General features: G+C 41.4%; 1 protein-coding gene across 23 annotated transcripts in view; it reads right to left on the bottom strand.

Annotated features, from left to right (window-relative positions):
- FLT3LG (fms related receptor tyrosine kinase 3 ligand) overlaps window positions 1–16,961 on the bottom strand; it is a 676,457-nt gene that overhangs the window by 195,988 nt on the left and 463,508 nt on the right. For all 23 annotated transcript variants that reach the window (XM_078655107.1, XM_078655105.1, XM_078655115.1 and 20 more), the window contains one exon: window positions 7,108–7,294. In XM_078655107.1, the coding sequence (XP_078511233.1) occupies window positions 7,108–7,294 (187 nt within the window). The remainder of the gene's footprint in view (window positions 1–7,107; window positions 7,295–16,961) is intronic.

The raw sequence follows: 16,961 nt of genomic DNA, 5'->3' as shown, positions 1-16,961 counted from the left end.
CCAAAATACTGAAAACTGACCCTTAACCCTAAAAATACCCCTTTACCCACTAACTGAAAACTGACCCTGACCCCTAAAAATACCCCTTTACCCACTAACTGAAAACTGACCCTGACCCCTACAAATACCCCTTTACCCACTAACTGAAAACTGACCCTGACCCCTACAAATACCCCTTTACCCACTAACTGAAAACTGACCCTCACCCCTACAAATACCCCTTTACCCAAAAACTGAAAACTGACCCTGACCCCTAAAAACACCTTTATCCACAAACTGAAAACTAACTCTGAAAGAAAAAAATTACCCTTTACCCAAATACTGAAAACTGACCCTGAACCCTACAAATACCCCTTTACCCACTAACTGAAAACTGACCCTGACCCCTAAAAATACCCCTTTACCCACTAAATGAAAACTGACCCTGACCCCTACAAATACACCTTTACCAAAAAACTGACAACTGACTCTGCACACAACATATACCCCTTAATAACCAAACAGAAAAGTAACCCAGAAGACTAAACCAACCTCTTTCCCCAAATACAAAATAATATATATATGAGAATATCTATAATTATATATATATATGTTATATATATCTTTATATATCTAATTATAAATATATTATATATATGTAATTAAATGTAATTAGACAATTATATTTCATATATATATATTTTATATTTAATTATTATAATATTAGTTATATCTATTTATATCTATATAATTAACATATTTTAAGTCTTTAACAATTATTTCATTATGAATACCAATTAATTAATTAACATATGTCATTACTTATAATTAATTAACTTCCCACCCTATACGCCTATTAACACACAACCCACTACATAACATAAAAATGTGAGATGTAACATAATTTACTATAATAGCATTAATGTAAATAAATTTACAATTACATAAAATATAATTAACATATTTAATTTATTTTACAAATATTTAATTATTCATAACAATTAACTAATTAACATAATTAATTACTTACAATTAAATTACTTCCCACCCTATTCCCCTATAATCCCACAACCCACTACATATCCTAAAAAAGTTTGATTTTACATATTCAACAATAATTCCATTTATTTAAATAAATTAACAATTAAATTATATATAATTAACATATTTTAGATAAATAACAAGTATTTACTTATTCTTACCAATTAATTAATTAACAGATTTAATTACTTACTATTAAATTACTTCCCACCCTAATCCCCTATAATCCCACAACCGGCTACATGAAAAAAATGATTTAAATAAGCATAATTCTCAAATAAGCTATTAAAATAACATATTTACCAATTACATATTATATATTTAATTAAATAGTAATTTAACAATTAATTACATATTAATACCAATAATTATATTTACATATTTAATTAATTAATACCAATTAATATATTTACATATTTAATTAATTAATACCAATTAATATATTTACATATTTAATTAATTAATACCAATTAATATATTTACATAATTAATTAATTAATACCAATTAATATATTTACATAATTAATTAATTATATTTAAAATACTTCCCACCCTATTCCCCTAAAAACCCACTACCCGCTCCTAGAAATTATTATAGTAATATAAAAAAATTTTAATTTATTAATTATTTTTAACATTAATTCTATATAAATAAATAAATAAAATTAATACATTTTAACACAAAATGCTATTATAAAACATTAAAACAATGTACATTGAACTATTACATATTATATATATACATATTAAAATTCGATATCATGAGAGTCGATATTGTGACAGTCGATAACACAACTTTCGATATTTTTAAACTAATAAACATATCGATATTTTTTACTGACGATATTACTTACTCGATATTTTTTATGTCGATATTTTTTACATACATAACAATCGATAAAAAAAAAATCGATATTACTTACCTCGATATTAATGCCATCTCGATATTCTCTAGTCGATATTATGTCCAGTCGAAATAAATGACTCGATATTAAGACTGTACACCGTTTAGATAACTCAATGTCCCTTCTGTTATATTTGTTTACTGCAATAAGATAGTTTGGTTGACAGGTTAAAATCCACAATGTTCAGCAGAAAAAAGGAAACTGGCGAGGGCGCACACAGTGGCACAGTAAAAGGAGCGGGCGTACTGTATATGATGTATACATGCATGTGCAGCACAAGTACATGCACGCTCAGAATCAGCTTTAAAAAGCATTGAGAGTTTTCTAGTGTGCAATTTACTTGGGCAATACTTAGGTAGCTGTGAAAACTCGAAACAAAGAAAGGACACTCAATAGAACATAGAATCCTGGGTTAAAATGGAATAACTGCGAACTCATGTTCCCTGTTCTCCTCGCAAACTTTTACTTTACAAAAGAATATTAATAATTATTAATTTGTGAACTGAACACAATTCAAATGCTTATATGAGGTTATGTAGTATCACGGATGTATTGCAGAACCTAGCTACAGTCAAAAAAGAGGTTCAGAGAATTTGGAAACTAGAAGAATGAGCAGACCACAAGAGCATACCTTACAATCATGTCCACGAGGAAGGATAATGTTACTTACCCAGTAAGCATCTGTTCTTGGCATACATTTTAAAGGAATGTGATAAGCTTCTTCAGTCTCAGGTTTGCGTTTGAGAGCCACTTTAGTGGTAATATGTTGTTGGAAAAGGCCCTTTTTGCAGGGTTATTCCCACACTTTTTGCTTTTTCCCCCTGTTTACCCCTGACCTGTGTGTGTTGGTTTTAGGACTCTGGGCACTTTACTACTGCTAATCAAAGTGCATATGCTCTCTGTGTAAATTGTGTTATGGATTGGTGTTTCCATGATTGGATATTTGATTTACCTGTTAGCTGCTAGTAAAGTGCACTGCGTGTGCCAGGGCCAGTGAATCAAATGCTACCCGGGGGCCTGCAGCACTGGTTGTGCCACCCCCGTGAGTAGCCCTGAAAACGGTAACTTAGACCTGCCATTGTAGAGTCTGCGTGCAGTTTGTAACTGCCATGTCGATTAGGCCCGTGCACACACTGGCCGGTCCCTAACTTTCCCTTTTCTTACATGTCAGACATCCCTCAGGTAGGGCCACGGTACCCCTGTAGGCAGGGTGCAATGTATGTGAAAGGTAGGACATGCCCTGGTGTGTGTGTGGCATGTCCTAATAGTGAATTACAGCCAATTTCATTTTTCACTATTGCAAGGCTACCAGTTCCCCATAGGATAGAATGGGAGGTTTGTTTATAACATCTTATAAACATAACTTCCCCAGGGAATTCGGTAAGAAAATAAAATGTATTATGCCTGTACTCAGAAGCTAAAGATGCATCTTTTAGTGAAAGTGACTTTTACATTCTGCGTTTGAAAATACCACTTTTAGAAAGTCGGTATTTTCTTGCTCATTCATCCTGTGTGCCTCTGCTGGAATGTGGATTACCTGCCTGGGTTTTGGATGACAGAAGGCTCGGGTGCCAGAGGGGCTACAGATGGACTAGGTAGGTCAGGAAAGGGCTGAATAGACCTGGGCTACGATGGGAGGAGGGGGAGGAGATTTCCTTGCACCTCAAGGAACCTGGTCTGCCTCTGACAAATGCCGTCTCCACCTCCTGCCAGGAATTCACACCAGAGAAGGCCCAACTGGTTCTGGCCAGGCACAGACACCCTCTGCCTGAAAAATCTAAGGATTTTTGGACATAAATACTGTGGCCCAGACCTCTGAACTTCAGAACTCATCTGGATCAAGAAGAATTGCAAGGAGAGCCAGAGAAACTGCAAAAAGGAACAACTGCTTTGCTGGACTGAGCTACAGTGGCTGCTTCTGTCTTGGGCAGTGAAGGGCCTGGACTGGACTTTCTGCAACCTAATTTGTGAGCCTCTCCAAGGGCTTGAGGTAGAACTTGCTCCCTGTTCACGAAGTCTCAGGAACAGCAAAGATTTCAAGTTCTTCGACCCGCAGCACTGGGGACTGTGTGTTTTGTGCTGCAACCCGAAGAAGACCAACTCAACCACGTCTACGACGCCACTGCGACTCTGTGTCCTGATGGCACCGCAGAGGGCTTCGCCGTAACGCCGCATCGCAACCCTGGTCTTACCGCCGACGCCTGTTGACACCACCACCGAGCCGCTGCTTGCACCGCGACCTGTGGGCACCGCACTCCGCACCACCTCGCTTTGGCCCCGCTGAGAGCAATGCCGCAACACCGCACAGCGACCCTGGTCTCACTGGAGACCTGTGGTCACCGCACTCCGCACCGCCTGGCTTCACTAGGACGCCTTGGCTGGCCTGACGCCGCCACTTCCTGCCGAAATAAATGCCACTGCTTGCACCGTGGTTCGAGGGCACCGCTCGTAAGTTACACGACGCACCGCCCTCATCCCGCACCAAAGCCATGGCCTACCGACGCCGGCACCATCGACTCCAGTTCGTCAGCCGACGACAGCGCTTCAGCAACGACAGCGACGCTGCTTGCACCGGGATGTATGTCATTACGACGCGGTGTTTACACCGCGCTAGCATCACAGCACAGTTATCACAACGCAAGTCGTTACAATGACTTGTACTGTAGGTGCTGGATTTACAAATAGTATGATTTACTATTCCAACTCCAGCCCACGTAACAGTAGAGAAGGTGTTGGAATAGTAAATCATACAATTCCTTAGTATATAGCGCCATCCAGCGCAAATCGTTGTAACGACTTGCGATCCTGATGACCGTGCCGTAAAAGTAGTGGGGTGTAAAGACCGCGTTGTAATGGTCGTCTCCCCTTGCACCGTGACCTGCTAGCACCGGGACGAGCACCGCCTCCATATCGCACCGCAACCCTGGTCTCACCGACGCCGCCATCTGACGCCGCCACCGAGCCGCTGCTCGCACCGCGACCTGGGGGCACTGCTCCGGATTCCATCAGAAAGGAGCTCGACATGCAACGCGTATGACTTCAAAGGTCCCTTCGCCCTGCATCTCTGAAAGGTACTGTTTGTGGGACTTCCCAACACCGTAGATGGCCTGCGACCCCACGGTCAGCCAGAACTGGTTTTGGATTTGTTTCTCACGACGCGGTGATAGCCCCGGACGGAGCTATCGACATCAAGGAGCTATTTTTGAAAGCATATTTTGATAAGTGAAGATTTTGAAGTATAGTATTGTGGATTTTTATCGTATGTGGTCTTGTCTTAAGTATATAAAAATTGGATATTTTTCTAAACTGGTGTGATGTCCTTCTGTAGTGCGTACACTGTTTTACTCTTGGTTATGTGCATATGCTTTACACACTGCCTCTAAGATAAGCCTGGCTGTCCATGCCAAGCTACGAAGGGGTTGGTGAGCAGGGGTTATTTTAGAAGTGTAACTCCCTTATCCTGACTAGAGTGGTGGTTTCTGCCTCGCTTTGGCATAAGTCTCAGGTAGCCAGAGATCCCATTTCTAACATATGTCCAGTTATTGGATGAATAGAGAGATCTCTTTGTTTCGGATCCGGTTTTGAGGGCGGAACATCGAAACAGTGCTCCTTTGAAGGAACCAGCACATCGGTTTGTTTCGGGCCGAAGGTTTTGGTACCAGTGTTTTGGATGCCAAAGTTTTCGGATCCAAAGATGTTTTCGACATCGAAGGGGGTGAGGCTGAAGGTTTCGGCTCGGTGCCCAATTTAGAATGACTCTTTTCGGAGCTGGAAGGCTTTGGGGTGTGTTTCAGTGCTAAGCCGGAAGGTGGGCATCAGAAACGTATTCTCGGTGCTGACCATGGCCCGGAGACGGGGTTTGGACCGGAGCCTTCTTCTTGGGCTGAGGAGGAGCTTGTGGTAAATAAGTGTCAGTACTCATGGTACAATGCCCTTGTGGGATGTCTTTATCGAGGCGGACCGGCATGGGTAGGCCCGACGGCCTCCCAAGAGCTACCCGATCGAAAGAGGGATTTTCAGTAAATACGATACGCGGAGAATGGAAATAATCGATCAAACACAATACCGTTGAGAGTGAGTGTATTGCACACCGAGGGGAACCCGAGAAACGGTGTCGAACCGGAGCGCATCAATTCACATCTGAACCCGATGGCTGAAAAAAACATTCTAACAATGGAGTCGGTGCCCATACGCATTATCACCGAATGGAGGAGTCACCTACCTCGTGACTTGAAAGACTTCTACGAAGACTAACAACTTGCAAACATCCGGACACAACACTAGATGGCAGGAGTATACAAAGCATGTGATCTACAGCTCACATGCCTCAAACACATTATTCCAGACCCCAAAGGCTAATCAAATTGTGAACTTGGTTTCAGACATGCTGCACTAGCTTTCGCTTAAGACTCAATCTGATCCCATTGTATCTGATAGATACACGGTATGCGACAGGTCCTATATAGCAGTAAAGGCTATAAGTCCGATTTGACATTTACTCAGCATAGTGTGTGATAGAAGACACAGAACATTGATCATAAGTAGAGATCAGTGGCGCATCCTAGATGGCAGAACACAAAAAATAAGACGAGTAAGAATCACGCCTCGAAAGGCTACATATGGTAACAAAAATCGCGGAAATTTTTTACGAGTTTGGGACATGTGGTATGACAATACTTGACACAACAATGCAGTATAAACAAGCAATAGGTCTAGCTTTTGCTGACAGTCGTTTTGTTTTGTCAATTTCTGGTTTGTATGGCTTTCCAAAAGTGCTATTTTGATAGGAGCTGCTGGGTCACTGCCAATATTAAAAAAACACACTGGATAAAAGTAATTGTTTGGGGTCTCAAAAAATACACATTGTCATAGTAGTCCCTGGCACTGAAGAGAACAACTTCGGGTGCGGATGCGCACCTTGTGAAAGAAAAAAAAATGCTGTTACTCGCAGTGAAGTTAGCCAATGATAAAAGTTGACTGCCTTTCCCAAACTGTGGGTGGAAGAAATGTGTGGATGACAACAACAGACCAATGGATGAAAAGGAATGGCTAAAACCTCATATAATGAAGTATTTTATCAATATTTTTTTTTTAGTAAAATCAAAAGCTCTTGGCTAACTTATGACCTAAAAACTTGGAAAAAGCAAAGCACACTTTTAAGAAGTTAGGAACACGATTTTACCAAAGCGTGTGGTGGAAGTTTCCAGAGAAGGTGCTCCTGTTCCAGTATTATCAGGGAGGCATAAGATCATGCTGCAGTTGGAAAAATCGTTTAGTATCTTGGGTTCAAGGGACTTCATCTGTCTGCTCAACCTTTCCAGGAACTCTGAGATGTTCATATGTTGATATGTTTGGCAGGCAGGCGATTCCTAAACAGTAGAAAGGAAGACAAGAAAATATAATTGCCATCAATTTTAAATGGGCAACATTGATAACATTACAAAGGCCAAGTATGAATGACCATATGGAATGAATGCATCGAGCACATAGGGAAAAATTGCTTATTCTGCTTAGGAACATAAAGATACAACATATTAGCTAGGTACATTTTTATAACCAATCTGGCATCTGTACAGGTAACTTGAATAAACAGAAGTTACAGCACTTCAGTAACACCAAAAAACAAAGTGTTTATCAAAAATACATTAAAAATTGATTTAAAAAATCAGTTGAAAGGACATTATGGTTACATTCCAAACCCCCCCAAAAATTTCCAATGTTCTGCATATTACTTCACATTGTGACTGAGGACACTGACAACACGCAACTCATTCTCTCCCTCACGGACAAGAAGCCCAGTACCCAGATCAAGTTCAATGGCAGCATGACTGAAATCGTCCACTAGCTAAACACCACCTGCCTAAAGCTGAACACTGATAAGACTGAAATTGCGATCTTAGGGAAGAGCACTTCACTGTGGGACTCCATCTGGTGGCCAACAGAGCTAGGTACGACATCACTCACCCATGCCAATAATCTAAGGATCATCATCAACAGCAAGTACAACATGACCGCTCATATCAATGTTGTCACCGCATCATGCTTCCATATCCGGAAGATGCTAAGAATAATTTTCAAATGGCTCCCAATCAGCACCGGAAAACTATCTTGCATGCCTTGGTAACAACCAAGCTGGACAACGAAAACACCTATGCCAGAATCAACAAAAAATTCACCAGAAGGCTGAAGACCATTCAGAACTGGGCAGCCAGAATAACTCACTTTTCCATGCTGCTTTCACATCACACCACACCTGAAGGAGCCCCACTGGCTCACCACTCACAAATGAGCACAATTCAAACTTCTCACCCACACCTTCAAGGCTCTACATAACACTGGCCCGGCATATCTCAACAATTGCAAATGCTTTCAGAAAACCTTCCGACACCTCTGCTCGTCCAGACTTCTATTTACACACATTCAACACATACTAAAAAAACAGATCTGGCGGTCACGCCTTATACTACATTGCTCCTTAAGCATGGAACGACCTGCAATTACACACAAGAGCCTCCTTCTCACTTCTTGAATTTCAAAAGAAGATGAAGTCCTGGCTTTTTGAGTAGTCCACTAGGCCCTAGGTTTAGCAAGGCTCACACCTGCTCCGTGCCAAGATACCCTCCTGAATGATTGTGTGGTCTACAAATCTGGATAACATAACATCATAAATATCACTGATGGCACCTGTCTGTGATGACATTATGTAGCAAACAACTTTACTGAAGGCAGGCAATGCCACTATACCACAGTTGCACTGGTTTGATTATTTGTCGTACCATGGAGGCTCTGGACACAGTGACTGGCTTTCAGCCAGACTCTATGCTGATTGGCAAGCAGTGCAGAGGTTGCTATGCCATACCATGCAGGTTGTGGAACCAGGGAACCTGGTGGTCAGCTGTGCTGAGCAGGAACCTGGTTTAATGTCCACTTCAACCATGTTAAGTGGGCCCTACTCTCAAACTTTGGACAGAACCTGAACGTGTTGCCTGTACTCTACATTTATTAACTAGACCATGGGTACTCACAAACATTTTTGTAAGGGCCACAAAGTTTGGTCTGTGATGTGACCGAGGGCTGCATCGATGCTAGCAGGGTGGCGATAGTGGTCCGGGGGTCACATTTGGTGCAAGACGGATTCAAAAATAAAGGTGTTTCTAAAGTTAAGTGGTGCAGGACAACCTGGTTAGTTCCTTTCTTTAACTTCAATTAACCTTTAAATAAAGACTTGCCTGTACATATAACAGCTTTTTAATGATATTGCTAAGTCGAGTGAACAGCAGCCCAGTGCTGCTGTTGATCAAGGTGTCGCATGTAAAGTTCAGGAGGGCCGCATGAGGCCCCTGGGTCATACTTTGATTATCACTGAACTAGACACGTTTCATCCATGCCCAGCTAACTCTGAATGCAGGTCATCTATCCTGTCCAGGAGCTTTCATTAGAATCTCTACCCCAAAAGTCCACAGGTGATAGGGCAGCAAGCGTAATACTCCAGTGCAGCCCTCAGCACCAGTGTTGAACTGACCTCTGGCACCTGTTGGACACTGACATTTCTAAAAAGGTCAGCCTGAAAGGGCTACTGTGTGGACTGTGTTTTTGTTCCGATCATGGCCCATGGGACTAAAAAAAGACCACTCACTGCTCCTCTAAAACTGATCCATCTGGAAGAGAAAGAGTTATAGCACCTGCCAGGCCAGTCCAATACTGCTCAGCAACCATTTTGTCAGATTCTAATGGTAATAATATATCAGAAGCGCCCAATGGGCCCTGGACACAACCTTCTAGGAACAGCCTTCCACCACACGCCGCTGGATTTCAGTGGTGGGCCCATCTTTCAAAGAGGCCATGATCTCAGTACCCTTTCGTCCAACACTAATGGACATGGCCTGAGAATATGCCCAGCAGATTCTGGACTCATGCACCCAAACTCCTGTAGCTGCTTCAGTGATGTTAATATATATTATTCATTATATCAATGAAAATGTGATGTCACAGATGATGCCACTGATGGTCAAATTAGAAAAGCAAGTACACTGGTGAAAAGCAAGTACACTGGTATAAAAAGAGTGGTATACAGACATCGATTAGCAGAAATTAGTACACTGACTTCTGTCCAAATCATAAAAGTATCATCAATGTATCTCTGACAGCACGGGATGTGCTCTTTAAAAAAGCTTACTATAGGAAATACATATATAGTTTCAAAATTATCAACACAGATTAGCAAAGTTTAGAGCAAAAATTACTTCTATAGAAGGCCCCTTACATTGAATGTAGTAATGACATTGAACTAAAAATAGCTTCTATTAAGGCCAATTTGAGAAGACATATTATGAAGGACATGGGTACATGCACAGGTGCAAGTCTAGTGTCAGAATTGTTTTCAATTACCCCGATACCTTGAACTTGAGGAACGTTAGTATACAGTGACTCAATGTCCACAGTAGCCAACAGCTTACAATTTGCGTCAAATGGCATATCTTCAATCATATTGTGAAAATGGGATCCATCTCTGCAGAACGCATTCTTTGATTAAGAATCAATACAGCAAACCCAAGAGAGAGCATCATTGTGACGGGATTCTTCTGCAAGGAGGGTTATTCAAATTGTCCTGCACTTTATGCAAAGTGCAGAGGCGATAACTTGTTCCTCTCTAACAGCAGTAAAATCTTTCAAAACAAGGCTATCAATGGCGAGAAACGCAATATATATTAATGTGTTATAAGGATTAAATGCGGAGCAAGCCTCAAAATAAGCAAACAGCAATTTTTAAGAAACATTATGAGGGAATATAAAGTAACAAAACATCACAAAGCGATAGTCGATGCTGCATTATACATAAGTACAAGGGTACACCCAGTCCTTATGAATATATCTCAATGGACTGTGTGATAGGTCACGAAGAGATCAAAATAAAGAAGACCTTTTGCCTACAATCACTTCCGGTCGCGCCAGGACCAGCAGGGTCAATATAGAGCCAACACACCCAAAAGCTTAATTGCAATCAAATCCAATCAAAACCAACTTTATTCAGGTTTTTCATAATTATAGAAATACCATAAAAGTTCATAAAATATATTTTATACAATTTTTTCAGTTAAAAAATCAGTTAAAATTTAAAATGTAGTTATTACTATACCGAAAAAGACAGTTTATATAAAAATCACAATTCATAAAGTTATGACCATAACATGCAATTTTTGCGGCAACTGCGTCAGTCCTCTATTATTCCAGCATGAAGACTCATCTTTATTAAAGGTTTAAACGATGGCGAATACAGAATTTCAGGAAGCGCTCCATCGCTTTTGCTATTGTTTCGTCTTCGAGGTACTGAAGCGCCAAATATGCTGGACGGCATTGGCGCAAGCCCCAGTTTTTCAATATGGGCAATAACCAGCGCCTCCGTGGTATTGTGTAGAATTTACAAAAAAGAATTGTATGTATGGTCGACTGTATCGAAACAGAATCACAAGGGCATGGGGTTAATTTTGATGACCATTCGTTTTGAGAGGGAAAAGAGACCATTAAATGAAACATGTTAAGTCTAAAACGTGTCAGCAGCAATTTTTCAAATTGAGTTAATCTGTACATCAAATAAGGTTCAATGGAAAACACAGTCTGAGCTAATAAGCCCTGTTGAACAGAGGGTTTCTCTATCTCTCTTAGCAGGCGTACCTGGCCCAAATGTGCCAGGCATGCTTTTTTTAAATCCGCCTTTGTGATCTCAATTATTGTTAATGGGTTTGTAAAAAAAATTTCAAACCCTAAGTCTATTAATAAGGCTTTGACATATGCTAACCATTTTATCTTTCCACAATGATCAAGTGTCTGAATGTCTTGTACGATTGATCTTGTTAGATGGCATTGTTCAGTTACCCAGATTTGGCGCCACAGCATTACTGGTTGGGTTTTTATGGTGTCTGATATGTAGTCTATGCCCAACTCTAAATGACAGGCATATGTGGAAGAACTCTTCGGTACTCCAAGTAAGTATCTTACAAAAGAGTTTTCTATTTTTTGCAGTTCATCCACATTCACAAGACCCCATATCCCAGCCCCGTACGTGGCAGTGCTAACACATTTTGCATTGTATATTTTTAACAGTTCTAATGGTGGTCTCTGACCCAGTCTTTGTGCAAACGATTTTAATGCTGTAGTTGCTCTTAGGAAAGCCAGTTTCCTTGCATTAATCGCTGCCTTCCACTTAAATTTTTCATCAATAACAATTCCCAAATATGGGTATGATGCAGTTCTGTCCAGTCCCTCGCCTTTTACAAACAAGCATTTAGTCTTTACAGTTTTTTTACCCGCATGCATAGTGTAAGTTTTTTTTACATTCAGGGTCAGATTTAGACTCAACATAAAGGCACAGTATCTATCTAGTGCACCCTGCAGCTCAACAGGAGTTCTAGCTAGGATGACCGCGTCGTCGGCATATAACAAGGCAGGTATCTGCCGACGACCAATTGAAGGGAGATCTTTACTTCCTTCTAGCATAGTGGCCTCAAGGCCATTTGTATACAGGGTGAACAGAAAGGGGGCCAGCACACATCCCTGTCTGACCCCCTTTTCCACCCTGAAACTTTCTGTAAGTTGCCCTTTAGTCCCAAATCTCACTCTTCCTGTTGTTCCAGTGTATAGTTCCCGGAGGAAATCTACAACTGGGGGGTCGACGCCCATTGTTAAAATGATTTTCCACAGCCTCGAGTGTACTACACAATCGAACGCTGAGGATAAATCAACGTACACCATATGCAGCGCGGTCCCCTTGGCCTCCACGTACTTTCCTGCCAATAAAGACAGGTTTAGTGCTTGGTCTACTGTTCCTAGCCCCTCTCGGAACCCATATTGTAGTGACGAAATGATGTTCTGACTAGTTGTCCACTCCTGGAGTCGGTCGAGAAGAATCCGACCTGCCATCTTCCCGAGCGAATCCAGGAGCGAAATAGGTCTATAACAAGATGGGCTGTTTCGGTCCCCTTTTTTAAATATAGGGACCAGTATCGAGGTTTTCCAAGATTCTATTAGGCCCTCTTTTATAGTGGTGTTTAGGACATTTGTCAGTAATGGGGACCAGAGATCTACTTCGTGTTTAAAAATGTCCACTGGAACCCCGTCTGGGCCTGGGGCTTTACCTGTTTTCGAGGATTTTAATGCTTTTTGTACTTCGTCATGTGAAAAATGCAGTGTTATTGGGTAGGTAACCTTGGTCATGAGATCTGCAGAATCCATACCCTGTATGTTCCCTTCACTAAAAACTTTAGAGAAATAATTCACCCATTCACGGTCACTAATCGCCACATCTATGGATGGTAAGTCCTCTCTGTCTGTTAAAAAAGGAGATCTAACTAATTGCCAGAAAGTTGCGCTGTCTTTTAGTTCTGAACTTCTACTAAGACGCTCCCATAGGTCAGCTTTTAGCTCCTGTTTTCTGATTTTTAAAGCTAGGGCGTATACTTTTCTTAGTCTGATAACCTCCCCTCTGTCTCTCTTTCCCCTACTTAGGGCTTCCTTTAATTTTGAATATGCTTTTGTACAGGCCGTGCTAAACCAGCCTTTTTTTGCCTGACTTTTTTGTTTCTGTGACCTAGTGAGTGCTGACTTTTTATTTTGAGAGATGATATTAAAGCTAGCCAGAACTTCTCTGGATTTTGTTCTAGGGTCAAGACAGTTTATGATATCTGATTGACTTTAGCTAACTATTTTTGCAGCTGCAGCTCCTTTATCGATATTTCCCCATTTTAATGTATAACCATTCAATGATCCTAATTCGAGCTCTTGCTGGTCTAAGATAATCATTATGTTGGTTTTTTTTTGAGGTTTTGAGTCGCGTAAGGCGATGGTATTTGGGAAGTGATCGCTCAATGGATTTTTTATTACTTTAAACAGTTCGATGCTTGGGCCTTTGCATGACGTAATCTATCAGGCTCATTAATCCCCTGCCATTAAATGTTGGCGAAAAGGCTACTGGGGAGGTCTTTAACTCATTTTCGAATCCCAGTTCCAATTCTGTTATGATCTCGTTCATTTTTTCACCCTCAATTGAGTGTAAAAAGTGTGTTATACTGTTGCCGTCATCCTCCTTAATTCCACACTTGTCAATGGTGTTATTTCTACACAAATGAAGGTTGAAATCACCGCCCCACACTATTGTACATGATTTCTTAATGTACTGTGCTCGAACATCTTGGAGGGCTAGGGAAATTTCTGAAAGAAGGTTGATCAGGTCATCTATATTCATATTGTTGTAAAAATTTACTATTACATATATGTTTTGTTTAGTTCTCTTTAGGACTATTAACTGATAGTTCTCTTCCAGTTTTAGGGGGAGAATGTCCTCACTATGTAAAGTATTTGCAATATAGGTGACTAGCCCACCGCTACTTCTTCCAGAAGATGATTTTTTAGCTGGAGAGAAAAAGGTCCTGTACCCCATTATATGTATTGGATCAATAGCCCAAGATTCCTGTAGGCAAACGATGTTACTCAAATTAACCTGATTCAGGAAATTAGGGTTTGTCTGTTTAGCAGACAAGCCGGCTATGTTCCAAAACGTTGAATGTTCTTGAGAAATAGGTAGGTTAAGACTGGAAGGAATTCTTATGTTCATTAAGTTATTTGTAGACCTAAGACTAGGAGGTGCTAATGGTGAATTAGCCAAATCACCCGTCCAACATTGCACGAAGGCTATAGAGGTATGTTTACCAGGAGTGAGTGTTATGTTTTTCTCCTCTGTGTCCGGAGTTTTACATGTTAGGGGACCCCCCATAGTCGATATGTGCATATTTACCCCTTTGGACTGATCATGATTCAGTCAATCATTAAAGTCCAAGCCGGACAGTGCACTGAATCTATTATGAGTCGGGATACTATATGAATTGCCTGGTGCCGCGGCGACTTGACGCCATCTAGCATCTCTGTGCTCATTATGTGGCATTATAGACAAGTAGGGATGAGTTATCGAGTGTGAATGAATTTGGCCTTGATGCCATTGTACTGGACCATTCGGGTAAGTGAATTTGGAGTTCTGGTGAAAGAAAGGGGAATTGCTTTCAGATGTCAGATATTGATAAAAAAAGGAGTAGTCAGATTGGTTACCATGTTGGGATGGGTAGTAATCAAGTGTCTATAAAAGTAACCCAGTGGGAGAAGGGTGGTATTAAATTCCCAGGTAGAGGGGGGGGGTGGCCCTAGCCAGCGTTTTTTCGGCCCATTGTGGGTTCTTAAAATTGACAGTTATGCAGTCCCCCTCGAACTTTTTCTTCAGAGGACCTATCCATCCTACTCTCTGGGTATGAATAATTTCTCCTGAACATTCCATTGGGAAATTGCAATTAGCTATCAACCAATGTAAGGTCTTATTTTTCAGTGAGGAGGAGGTTTCATCTTGATCATACCTAAGTTTCGGGACATTTACCAAGACCAACACAGAGGCCCCACACTCAGGTGGCAGACTAATGCGTGGAGGAATCTGTCTCGAGTTATAAGGTGGATCGTGAGGCAACCGGGTCCTTTGGGAAGTTGGCATTGTATCACTGGTATGGTTAGGTGTCTTTCTCCCACTTTGGGATGTTGTATGCGTCTTCCCTATCTGCGTATTTGTGATGTTAGTTTTCATATTAGTGCTAGGAGTAGAATTGCTGGCTGGAACAGAACTATTTGTTCCAATTTCTTTACTTGTAGAGATGGTAGGTTTTGATTTTGTCACAGTGTCTGGAACTGGGATAACCTTCGGCTTGGAAGATATAGATTTGCTGATACTTGTCTTTGAGCCTACGTTATTTGTTGGAACGACACTTAAAGCTTTTTTGTTATAAGCTGTTAGTTCTTCTAGCTGTTTTTCAATACGGGCAAGCCTAGATTCGATTGGCGACATAAAGATGCTTAAAAGGTCGCCAAATCTTTCAACTAGTTGGTTATCTACTGTGGTTGCATCAGGCTTGTCCACGTGCACGTGGGGGATCCCCTCAGTATGTTCACTTATTTTCTCTGTAGATGGATTTATTCCGTTAGCGTTTAAATGTTTAGTTGTGCCTTTCTTGTGTTGTCCTTTTGTTACATTACGTTTTCTAACAGCAGGGGGAATGGATTTGCTCATTTGTCTTGTTTGCTTTCGAATAGCACCCTCTTGCCTAACTCTTGGATATATCTCATTATTTTCCTCTACTATTTCTGGTGTGAAGTCTATTATTAGTTCTGGTGTCCTTTCTAGTTCACTGCTTAAATCAGTATCAGAGTTGATTAGGGGATTGGTTGCCGATAGGTTAACCTCATTAGGTATGGTATGAAGGTCAGCTCGGGTGTCACAAGTACAACCTGTGTGTAAATTATTAGAGCTGACTGGAGTTCTTGCTGATATAATGCCCCCAAGAGAAGAACGTTTAGCAAATTCTAAATCTTGCGACACCCTACGCTCAAGGAGCGAGATGCTAAGTTCGATGGCCTCATTAGTCCTTGTTATGAAATTGTCTATAGGTCCAATCACAGATACCCCTCCCGCAGCTGTCTTGCTTCTACTGCCTCTGGTAGACATGCTAATATAGATGCGAGTATCTTAATTGGGACGAATGTTACTAGGACCCAAGAACCCCAGGACAATGTAGGATAAGGGTAATAGCTTTCTGACATAATACCAAAGCAGTAGAATGATTAAAAAACAAAGTCAGAAGCCCTACGTGATGGAGAAATGATGTTGTTATGGGGTGCACCCGACCCGGCCTCCTCGTCCTCTGAGGGCCTCAGAGGGCCCGCCCTTTGCCCGGGCTTAGCCCGACTAGTCCCGCGATGCGGGAGGTAGTGCGGTAATTTATGCGCCGCTTGGCGCGATGCTCCCCAGGTGCGGTTCCGGCCGCAAAGGCTGATGGTAGATGAGTCCCCTCGCTGCAGAGGCCCCCCTCCACTCGGTGCTGTTGTTTGAGTGTAGCAGCGGGAGGCAGGAGGCATGCAGCGGGGACCCAGAGCAGGTAAAAAGGGATCCCAGCAATGTCAGGGACAGATGAAGTCGATAACCAGACACAGCATACGCAACAAACAAAGTTC

Source organism: Lissotriton helveticus, chromosome 7 (genome assembly GCF_964261635.1).
Source record: "Lissotriton helveticus chromosome 7, aLisHel1.1, whole genome shotgun sequence".
In the NCBI taxonomy this organism is placed as follows: domain Eukaryota; kingdom Metazoa; phylum Chordata; class Amphibia; order Caudata; family Salamandridae; genus Lissotriton; species Lissotriton helveticus.
The sequence above is the reverse complement of the archived record's forward strand: the minus strand, read 5'-3'. Positions and strand labels throughout refer to the sequence as shown.